This window comes from Phyllobates terribilis, unplaced genomic scaffold, assembly GCF_046119375.1.
Source record: "Phyllobates terribilis strain yellow unplaced genomic scaffold, ASM4611937v1 Scaffold_5__5_contigs__length_657084704, whole genome shotgun sequence".
NCBI lineage: Eukaryota > Metazoa > Chordata > Amphibia > Anura > Dendrobatidae > Phyllobates > Phyllobates terribilis.
This window is the reverse complement of record NW_027362765.1, coordinates 222,284,962-222,297,034: the sequence shown is the minus strand read 5'-3', so window position 1 is coordinate 222,297,034 and position 12,073 is coordinate 222,284,962. Positions and strand designations below refer to the sequence as shown.

The 12,073-nt window shown below is 39.6% G+C and overlaps 1 protein-coding gene across 3 annotated transcripts in view; it reads right to left on the bottom strand.

Annotated features, from left to right (window-relative positions):
• Positions 1-75: 75 nt before the first annotated feature.
• Positions 76-12,073, bottom strand: part of LOC141272772 (phosphatidate phosphatase LPIN3-like) — a 215,757-nt gene continuing 203,759 nt past the window's right edge. For all 3 annotated transcript variants that reach the window (XM_073683836.1, XM_073683838.1, XM_073683837.1), the window contains 6 exons: positions 9,818-9,966; positions 9,477-9,563; positions 9,174-9,326; positions 8,412-8,523; positions 6,623-6,726; positions 76-5,443 (listed from right to left, as the gene is read on the bottom strand). In XM_073683836.1, coding sequence (XP_073539937.1) covers positions 5,290-5,443; positions 6,623-6,726; positions 8,412-8,523; positions 9,174-9,326; positions 9,477-9,563; positions 9,818-9,966 — 759 coding nt within the window. In that variant the 3' untranslated portion in view covers positions 76-5,289. The remainder of the gene's footprint in view (positions 5,444-6,622; positions 6,727-8,411; positions 8,524-9,173; positions 9,327-9,476; positions 9,564-9,817; positions 9,967-12,073) is intronic.

Here is a 12,073-nt window from a genome sequence, read left to right as displayed (position 1 = left end):
CAGTATTTGGTCAGTATTATTTCTCAGGAGTGGGAGCCAAAACCAGGAGTGGGTGATAAATGCAGAATTGGTGACTTGTTTCTATTATACCTTTTCTCTGATTGTTCCTCACCTGGTTTTGGCTCCCACTCCTGAGAAAAAATACTGACCGAATACTGACCAAACACTGATAGTGGGTCCGTAGCCTTAGAGAATATTAAGGACTAGGGCTGGAGGTGCTGAAGATTTTGCACATCTGCCTTGTAAGAAGAATATTGAAAAGTAGTAAGTGAAATATTTGTTTTAAGTGCTTTCATGTCCATGGAAGAATAGCAAGTACTTCAAAAAAAGCCTCTGCCTACATTTATCGTAAGAAAAATCTCATTAGTAACGCAGACTGAGAATGACATAACTGATACCAAGAGTTAGGTGACACTGTGGAAAGTTAAACATGTCCTTTGGTTGGCTGGAAATATCTCCCCTGAACTCCTTAGAAATATCCAATTAAGATTCGACAATTGTTAAAATCCGCAGGCTGCCGATCACCCGATGAACAAGCACAATGCCAAGTCATCGGGTGAAATTATATTTTGCGCAGCATAATAAAATCATTGTTCTTGGCAGTGCGTCATACTGTGTAATCTATGACAATCTGGTATAGATCTAGTATAGTTTGCCCGGTGCACCACTTTTACTTTGTTCTGCCTGATTAAACGGACATTTAAACAACCGCCCATCGGTAAAAGTTTACCGATAGGCAGTCGTATCGTTCCACCATTTGGTCAATGTAAATGGAGTCTTAGCGTAGTCTGGTGTAGTCAGATGTACGTGCACAGAAACAACTGAGAAGATGGAGAAATTAAGTTTTCCATCTTCTCCACACCTGTGCTGTAATTCTCTCATGAGAGTTTGACTGGAGTGTCATTAGCATAATCTGCCCTATTCTCTCGCATGAGAGACTATACAACAGCGTGAGCGACCCCTTAAGGTCAAATTGACACTGAAAAGAGAGTTGAGTATGGTCACAAAGGCCTGACAGTACTTAAAGAATGCATTTATTAGATATTTTATGCCACATTAATCAGATTTTTTCAATAAATTAAATTGAAAAAGGTACAGCATTTAAAGGCAACCTATCACCTGCTTGGTTTGGGCAGCATGCATCTGAGCCTGGCTGTAAGATTGCAGACAAATATATTTTCTCTGAAATAGAGAATACATTTTAAAGATCCTTTTCACCTCTAGCAGCGCTGCAAGAAGCCAACCGGACGGATACTTGAAATATATTTTCTCATAAATGCTGAAGTGTTTCAATGAAAAATATACGTGTGTGTAATCATGCAGTGAGGCTATGCTTCATGCTACGGCGGTTTGGGCAGCACGAATCCGGTGACAGGTTCCCTTTAAAGATGTTGTCCAGAACTTGAAGACAATGGGTTTAATTTCCAAAAACACTGCCACTTTGATTCATGGACTATCTGTGACATTGGAACTTATCAGTATTGTATTGAATTTAGATTAGCTGCAATACCAAAACATAACCCATGTACAAGAGTGGCACTGTTTCTGGGAAAAAAGGTAGGTGCATAATTTAATCGAAAAAAAAATGTAGTTCATCTCACCCTGTCACCTGTAACAATAGCCACGCTGTGTCTGGATGGCGGTGCACGGAGGCAGGGCAAGGACGTCAGACCTCCTAAACAATATACAAAGACTATTCCAGTTTTTATCAGACGATCCAAATAAAAACATTTGTTTATGCAAAAAAAGTTAAAAGTAATCCGTCAGTGCGTCGGCTAATTAAAACGAAAAATAATTTTCCGATGGAATGTTAGGCCTCATTCAAACACCCATGATTTTTCTGGTAGGCAAAAACACAGACCATTGTTTAACATGATTTTTGATCAGCATTTCATCCGTTTTTACCATCAAGGTTTTATCACTGATTTTCATGTACGAAATAATGGATAAATAAATCACAAAGCTTCTCCTATACATCACAATGGGAATCACAGACAGCACATAGACTACACTGGAGCCATCCGTGTGCTGTCCGGGATTTTCACAGAGCTAAAGACTTGTATTAGTATCATGTGGACACACGGACATGTAAACAGCCCCATAGATTATAAAGGGTACGTCCTCTATCCATAAAAAACACAGATAAAGATGTACATGAAAACCGGACATCTGAATGAGGTCTTATACGTTTCAAAACCCAACTCTTGGGTTTTTAATCATAACAGATTAGAAACCCGGGAGTTGCACTTCGAAACACTCTGCCGGAAAATGTTTTTTTGTTTCCATTTTGTGAATACGCTGTGTTGAATTACTATTAACATTTTTGAATAAACATATGTTTTTGTGTGGATCGTCTGAGGAATGTGGAATCGGGCTTTCTTTACATATTCATATCACAGATAACCCTTTTAAAGTGCTATCATTCCTGGATTTACATTCTGCTTTAAACAACTTGTCACATTGAACTTAATGGCTTTCTAGCTCTTGTATGTTGGACCTTCCACTGTTTTACTGACCGCCTTGGGGACTATTGCTCAATGCCATATTATCAGGAAATCTGAACAATCTGAGTCTAGATTAAAGGAAGCTCACTATGTTTCCATCCTGCAAGAGGTATTTCAGAAAGATGACAAGTTGGTATAAGTAATATGACTAATGTCAGTCACCAACCTCTACAGCAGAGGGCAAAAATTAAAAACTTGGACAAATTCACGGGCTAACCAGTCTACAGTATAATGGGCCCCACATTGTACTCCATACAGAATAATGGGCCCCACATAGTCCTCCATACAGTATAATGGCCCCACATAGTCATCCATACAGTATAATGTCCCCACATAGTCCACCATACAGAATAATGGGCCTCACATAGTCCTCCATACAGTATAATGGACCCACATAGTCATCCATACGGTATAATGTCCCCACATAGTCCTCCATACAGTATTATGGGCCCCACATAGTCCACCATACAGAATAATGGGCCTCACATAGTCTTCCATACAGTATAATGTCCCCACATAGTCCACCATACAGAATAATGGGCCTCACATAGTCCTCCATACAGTATAATGGACCCACATAGTCATCCATACGGTATAATGTCCCCACATAGTCCACCATACAGAATAATGGGCCCCACATAGTCTTCCATACAGTATAATGGCCCCACATAGTCATCCATACAGTATAATGTCCCCACATAGTCCACCATACAGAATAATGGGCCTCACATAGTCCTCTATACAGTATAATGGACCCACATAGTCATCCATACGGTATAATGTCCCCACATAGTCCTCCATACAGTATTATGGGCCCCACATAGTCCACCATACAGAATAATGAGCTCCACATAGTCATCCATACAGAATAATGGGCCCCACATAGTCTTCCATACAGTATAATGGACCCACATAGTCATCCATACGGTATAATGTCCCCACATAGTCCACCATACAGAATAATGGGCCACACATAGTCCTCCCTACAGAATAATGGGCCCCACATAGTCCTCCATACAGTATTATGGGCACGACATAGTTCTCCGTACATAATAACGGGCCCCACATAGTCCTCCATACAGAATAATAGCCCTACATAGGGGTGGCGGTTCTGGTGTTGCAGGTCAAATATGCCAGATTTGGCCCACGGGCTGGAGTTTGACACTTATGCTCTACAGTGAAAATAAGGAATCTGTGGCTCTCCAGCTGGTATTCCGTCATCATAGCCAGTGCCAGAATACTGAGGGTGGCAGCACTCCTGGCAACGTATATAACAGTAGTATTCATTTCATCTGCCTTATGTTTGCTGCATGTTGGTCCATAATTCTTCCAGTTTTTTTTTAACATCAAATTAACCCTTCAGAATTTGTCACATCACTACTGGGGTATGACACGCATCATTTCATGCCATTCACTCCAATATCCACTAAATAATGATCAGTGTTTGCATACTTTACATGGGTTAGACAACAACAAAATAAAAACATTTAGGATATATAGATGGCGGCCAAAGACTCCTTATAAATATAGAAGGCCACAAAGAAACCAGGTAAGGAAGCTGCACATTGTAACTTGTGAGATTAGCGACTCATTACATTGCCATGATAAAAAAGGCCAGAGAAAATGCCCATGGTGAGGAGGAGTACACATTGCCACTTATTGGTTTTCAGGATCACATAGGGCAATGCCATTCTGGGAGTTGAAGCATCGTTCAAAGAAAGGCCGCTCAACCACACCCCACCCAATATCCCTGGTAACACACTGAGGGCCCAATTCATCGTTTACACTCTAGTGTGAATGAACAGGATCGCCGGAGTAAGGTGCGCCAAAGTCATTAAAAACACCACACCTCTTAATAAATTAGGTGTATCTTATAACTGGCGTGTGCCTCTGCCAGAAATGTTATTCCAGTCATGGACTGGAGTACATTTCTGGGGAATATTTAGATGAATTAGATAGCGGGCTTTACCACGTTTCATCCCACCACATTTTAGAGAAGCTGGCCTGGTGTAAAACAGCCAAAAGTAGCACAATGTTACTGCAACATGTGAAGGTCTTTTACGCCAGAAAACTGGTAAAAACACCTTCATGAATTGGGCCCTAAGTGGCTGCCATTACTGCGTATAGATAGCAGAAGCACTTTAAATACAGCTTTTACATTTGTCATACTGAAGAATGTGGATTTATGTCAGTAATGATATTTTTCTGGAGTACAGTGGTTCATACGCACCAGCAGAAGGTTCTCTTACCCCATAGACTTGTAAATCATGGCCATGCCGGCCAGCTTCCTCAAGGGTCGCTGGCAGGATAAATAGCGCAGACATTCTCTGGTTGTCAGCAGCCCATGACACCCGCTATGTAAACACTTCCTTCAAGTTACATTCCAAGTAGCTCTTAACCTCCAAGAAGGAGCAGAGCGCTGCGCCTGTCTGATGGCACTAACCCCGCGTGTATCTGAGGGCTGTAAGATGTATAATATTATTATTCCATACACTCTACAGAAGGTTAGAAACCTGACAGTTCAGACTGTATTGTACTTTTCTGTACTTTGGTTGATTCTGATTATTATGATGTGTTCTATTATTTTATGGATTTTGACTGAAGTACGTTGTCGGACTCCGGCGACGAGAAAGCGGTTTATTTGAGAAGCAATAAAAGTCTTTGAATCCATATAGAAGACTGGTGTCCATGTGTAATAATATTCTGGGATGTGAATAAGGGATTACCCCACAAGTTGTGATTCAGGATGACACCTGAAGTCTTCATGTCAGGTGAAGCCTTCTTATTAGGATACATGCTCAATGTCTTCCTTACTAAGATTTGTGGGTGGATCCCTCCAAAAGAAAAAGTCACTAAACTCCTGAGAGAGCAAAGTCGAGACCGATTGGGCTGATGGAGGGGGGAACATGACATTCACCAAGTCCCTGAGGGCTGCATACCTGGAATGAAAGGAGATTATGACAAGTAAAGCAGGGAAAGAATGAAAACAAAGACTTCTTGGATGTCATATCCAGGTGCATAATGTCCTATAGCAAAAATCTAAACTGGTTAACCCTTCCCTACCAAACATTTCTTGTGCCTTATTTACTTTCCATAGCAGAATTGCCCACCAACAAGCTACAGCTACTGTACATACACCATGATCATATCTAAAAGGGTAGAGACTAATAATATTATTGATCCTTTTTTAGATTTCACGCTCAATGATTCCATGATCTGACCTCAACAATGAAGGGTCCATTGACAGTGCAAGATTAAGGTGAATGAGCGTTTCTAGGAACACTCGTTTCACGATAACCTTGCAGTCCAAAAAGGCTGCTGATAAAAATGCTTGTTTGTCAGGTGTTGCACCAAAAAAAATATCATCGTTCTTGGTAGCACGGCAACCTATTTGCACTGAATAATCTATTAATGATGTTCAGCGTGCATCGTTAAGAGCAGTCACTGATACAAGTTGCTGGTTGTGAGACGCTTAGTGCTGCCAGTTTCTTTATGTACATGAACCTTAAGGGGAATGTGTCAGTAGGATCAGCCCTCCGAAGCCGTCTATATGGGCATGTAGGTCTCAGGAATCTGAATAAAATTATATCTTCATATCTGCGATCTGATGTCTTATTCCAGAGAAATGCACATTTTTCTTAATATATAAATGGGCCTGAAACAGATCTCCCCGAGAATCTGCCCAGAGAGCTTGTTTTAAATGAAAGGACGCATTACCAGTGTGAGACATGTAGTGACTGACAGTCTGTTCTCTTGAACTACATGTTTCACACTGGTAACTCTTCGTTTAATTTAAAATAAGCTCTAGAGACAGATTCTAAGGGAGATTTATGTCCGGCCCATAGATGTTAATAGCTCATTTACTCACTGAGAAACATGTGGATTTTTTCGGAATAAGGTATCCTTTTATTCAACTTTCTACAACCTACATGCCTATATATACAGCTTTGGAGGGTTGATTCAAATGACTGATGAATTTTAAGTCCTTTCTAAATGTATTCAGATTAACTATGAAAAATAACTAAACATTATAAAAATAGTGAAAGATTACAGATAAGAATCAGCATAATCTCAATGTATAACACAACCCACTCCATGCTAATATCCTATAGACTCACGAGGATTTAAAGCTTGAGTTCAGCTCCTGAGTCAACTCTCCCCTTGGATTCACAGTAAAGATCCGTGATTCTGGAACCCCCACTTCCCTGTAGGCTCGGACATCCTGCGATGAGTGGGTGATTGGCACAAGTACAGAAGAGCGGGATGAAGGGTGGGGGTAATTGGAGACAAACAAGGAAATGGAGAGAAGGGAAACAGGAGAAGAGAGCGTTACTTGTTTTTCTGCAATATTCTCACACATACATTTACATACAATCCACATACCTCCTCTCTCATCATATAGAGTTTCAGCATCCCCCGCACTAATTGAGGCCCGGATTTCCAGCCTAAAGTTAATGATTCTGTTCTGTTTGTCTTTCACTATTGCTACATTATATGCACATATAGCCATAGCGTCACGCTTAATACAGAAAACTATTAACTCTATAGACTATTTATGTATAGCTAAAACATTGCTCCACGTAGAAAGGTACATTTTGGTTTGGATATGTTATATACCACTTGTATATGTTTCATACTTGACATCCTTCGTTATTATAGTGCAAAGCATCGTTAGGCAATGCTATGTTAATTGAAGAAGGTGCCATGTTCGGGACCCTCATCTATAAGCCAGAATTCCAGAGTGGTAATAGAGAGCGTCTCTTGTTCTGGAGGACCTGTCCTGTTCTGCATTACACCGTATCCATTAAACCCATTTGTGATCTGTTTATTGTCAAGGACCATGTCAAGAGATTGCCCAAATCAGAAAATTCCTTTAAAATGTCAACATTAGAAGCCAATTTGATCATGTCCTTTAAACAATCCTTAACGTTATAAAGGTCCTTGGACGATAAACTGATGACTTCTTGGACTCGCAGTAAACAGCAAAGTTTTCAGTTCCATGCAGCTCTACCACAGGTAAAATATAGCATTGTATAGTGTCCACTGAATTCATCTGGTTACCTGTAAAGTGCATGGATGAATGAGCAGCTGTTTGTAGCCGTTTTCCATAACTCTAGAAGATCAGCTGCAAATGGGCGCACCCCCTCTAAACCAGACAACCTATTCTTCTAAAACAGTTAACCTTTTTAAACCTCTTAAGGATGCAGCTGATTTTGGCCTTCAGAGAACATCGCATCTTCATCATTGCACTTTGAAAGCCATAACATTTTATTTTCAGCAATATAGCTGTATGAGGGTTGTTTCTTTCCGGGAAGAGTTGTAATTTTCAATCCCTCTGATCGCCTCATGGGAACAGGGGAGGAGGATAGGATGACGGAGGGAGCTCCCTCCATCTGTCAGCCACTTACATGCCTCTGTCAGCCTTGACTGCGGCATCTAAGGTAAATGCAGATATCTTTGATACCAGGTTTTTTGCCCTGTCCGTAACAAAAAATTTGAGGTCATCTGTGAATTTTTTTTTAAGGTGAAAAAAAACATACAGGTTATTTTGACTGTAATTATCATAATTTTACAGTTTACAGTGAAGGCAGCTAATGTCTACTTATCATTATAAGGCTATAGACATGTATCACTTACAATTATAGATTTATTATGGTTAAGCTATTGTCTGTCCGTGATTTTTTGATAAGCTGTCCAAAACAAATAAAAAGTCAAGTTGGCAACCCTGGACAGTAACCTATTGGGCACAGCTCCAAATCCTCCACAATCACTATAACACACTATTATGTTAGTTATAGCGTAATAGTAAGTCATATTGAGTTACAGGTTACCAATATTAGAAAGTTTGTACATATTTGTACTCAATCAACAATTTACTCCACGTTTCAAAAAATTCTTTTTACTTACATTTGGTCGGTTGCCAAAGGCAGCATAGAAAGGATAAAAGTCTGTGAAAAGTTGCCGAATGTCAGAAAGGCAAGCAATCTTAAAGCGTTCTGGGGCCTTCTCTATAACCTCCCTGCAAAAGATAAAAACATATGTGGAGAGCTGGAACCCAGCAGGTACTTTTTAAAGGGAAGGTCCACCTTTGCAACCATATTTAAAGCATTTAATCTTAAAAAAGAATCTACTTTACTAACAGTTTTAAATTGGATCAGTCACCAGATTGCACAACTAAATCTGAATATATGTTATATTATAAAATGGGCCTCCTAAACCTGATGAAACTCGTGTACTTATATTGGAAATCCAGCTAAAGAATGAGAGCGCTCATAATGAGTCCAAGTTTATTCAGTATCTGCTCACCCAGCCAGACTGACATCTGCAGCTTGTACTGAGCAGTGTAAGATCTCAGCAGAGAGGAATTAGGAGGGATACTTAGGAGAGGTCAATCGGACAAGGTGGGCGGAGGTTCTTTCAAAAAGCATTAAACAGCTATGGATTTTCAAAATAAGAACACCAGCCCCAACAGTTCTAAGAGGTCTATTTAATACTGTATGGGCTGTTTTAATTGAAATACTATTGTTTAGTGTCCACAACTCCTAAACAGACCTATTATATTATCAAATGTTCTTGCTTACCTACTACATGCATTCAATAGTTATAATAGTAAGAGTTCGGAGACATTAAAAATGGGCAAAAATATGTGGCTGATCTTGTTAAATATACCTATGAAGTGCTGCAAACAGACTGCTTGGAGAGAGAAGGAGAGGCCCTGGTGGAAGAGTAAAGCCGCCTTCACTAACACCTTGTAGGAAGGTCTTCGTAATCTCAGCTAGTCCCACAGAGCGTGCAGAGCAGTACACAAATTTATAGTCATTCCTGCGCACACAAGGGAAGATTTAGTATTTTTGCAACAAATGAGGCACAACTAGAATAGAAATAAAAGCATTGATGCAAAGTGTGACAAAATGACAGCAGAAAAGGCCAATTTGTGGCTAACGCCTGTAATGCATTGCTCATGACACTGACATGTAGATGGAATTGTAGAGCTGCACTATCCCAGGCTGTGTCCAGTCTTTTCCGAGCTGTGGCAAGATGTGGCCAAGGGCATCAGACCTGAGAAGGGTAGTAGTTAAGAAAATAAAATCAGCAAACAGAAAATGAATTAAATTGCTAATTATATACTGCACAATGGAACAAGGTTATTATATTTGGATGTTTTCTTGAGGTTGAGAATTCCCCAGAAGAGGTATGGCAAGAAAGTATGGAATGACAAGCTTCCTGCTAGTAGTTAAATTATATATTTATGAGATTTACAAAGAAGAATATTTTTCAGTATTGGAAATAAACAAGGTGGTCTTCGCACTGACCTGGTCACTGTTCCATCGATGTCGCTCACAATGATGTGGTCTGTGCTCTCCCAAAGGTAAATCTGTGCTCGGGTGCGACATGTGCCTTGAAACTTCGTACAGATGCTGAACACAACTTCATTTACTCCACTGTTTAAGTTTAAGCTTTTCTGTTAAGAGAGAACCCGATGGATTGCAGAAACTAAAGGAAAGCAATGCTGCCCAATACAAGAGGACATGATGCTTTATATATGATATGCATTGTGTGCAGAATTATTAGGCAAATGAGTACTTTGACCATATCATCATCATTTTTATGTACAATTTCCAACTTCAAGCAGTATAATCTTGAATGCTTATTAGTGTGAAGATATCAGGTGATGTGTATTTGTGTAAAGAGGGAGGGGGAGGCCAAAGGATATCAACACCCTTTATTAAAGTGTGCAAAATTATTAGACAGCTTGTTTTCCTCAGGCAAAATGGCCAAAAAAGAGACTAAACTGACTCTGAAAAGTCAAAAATTGTTACAAGTCTTACAGAGGGATGCAGCACTCTTGAAAACTGCTAAGACATTGGAGCGAGATCAGAAAACCATCAAAAGTTTTGTTGCAAATAGTCAAAAGGATTTCAAAAACTGTGTTGACAAAAAAAAGATGCACATTAACTACCAAAGATTTGAGAAGAATCAAATGTGAAATGACCAGGAAGCCATTATCCTCCAGTGATGTCATATTCAAGAACTGCAACCTCCCTGGAGTGCCCAGACGTACAAGGCGTTCAGTGCTCAGAGACATGGCCGAGGTAAGGAGGCTGAGACTCGACCACCACTGAACAAGGCACATATGTTACAATATCAAAACAGTTGCGCAATTTGAAGTTCGTTGGCCCCAATGCAAAATTGCCAACAAGGCTTCAACTATCACAGGTCTATAATAGTAATAGTCTTCTCAAATGGACCAGATAGATGGGCCTCCCTAAGCTCCAGGGCTTGGGTGCACCTGCAACACATGTACCTACTATATTTAAGACCCTGTACACAAGGTCTAACTATAGAGATGACAAATGTGTCCACCTACCAATTCTCTCTAGTGCTTTCCAGACACTCCCAGCTTCAAGATATAGGTTTATAAAGTTTCTAAGTCTCAAACAAGCTTAAAACTTAAGGGGCTATCCAGACTTTAAAAATTGATAGCTTATAATAAGGATAATCCATCAATATTAGACGGTGGGAGTCTCCCTATTGGCACCCGCTCTGATTAGCTTTTTGGAGACTGCGATATTATAGAGTTTTTCCATTCACTTTACATAGCAATGTCAAGAATATTAAATATCAAACAAATACAGGACAGGCTACTACAATCCAGTCAGCAGCCACTGTAAGTACTGAAGACCCTCTTCAAGAAGCTTATCAGAGAGGATGCTGATAGCTTATCTTTGAGATTATTAGGGATCTGACTATCAATTTTTATAGCCCGGATAAGCCCTTTAATATGTGGCAGAAAAAGTGCAGCTTTTACTAATAAATCTCGCCTATGGCCAGAACTCCATTCTACTTGTATTAGGAATTAGTAAATCTATATCAAAATACGTTCTATATTACAAGAACGTTTAGCACTTCATATTGGATATATATAATCAACATGACTTACCAGATACTAGGTATGCCCTGTTAAGCACTAGAAGTGACACATAGATGAGACATAAAATATTTATTTTATTGATCAAATATTAAAAACATATAAAACAGGAAAAGGGTGCTAAAAAAAGAGAACACTGAAGCTCAAGATGAGTATATTAAGTGTAATAAATAGAAAATCACATATAATTCATAATTAGCCTTATAAGGATTTTGATTTTTATTACTGATGAGCGAGTATGTTCTGTTAACCCTTTCGGCGAGCATGCTCGGGTGCTCGCTAAGTATCTTCAGCGTGCTTGGGTGTTATGTCTTAGTCATTCCGTGCTCATGATTTGTGACTGTTTGACAGCTTTAATACATGTGAGGAATGCCTAAGAAACATACATTCCTCACATGTATAAAGCTGTCGAACAGTCGCAAATCATGAGCACGGAGTACCCGAGCACGCTGAAGATACTCGGAAAACACCTGAGCATGCTCATAAATCTTGAGTAATGAGCATGCTCACTCATCACTAATTTTTATAGTAAATATCATAGACGAGAGATAAGTCAAATTGCCTCTGATTTCATATACACAATAAGACCAAATGTAGCAACAGTCAAAAAAACTTTGGTAAGAAGTGAACTTGCAAAGTT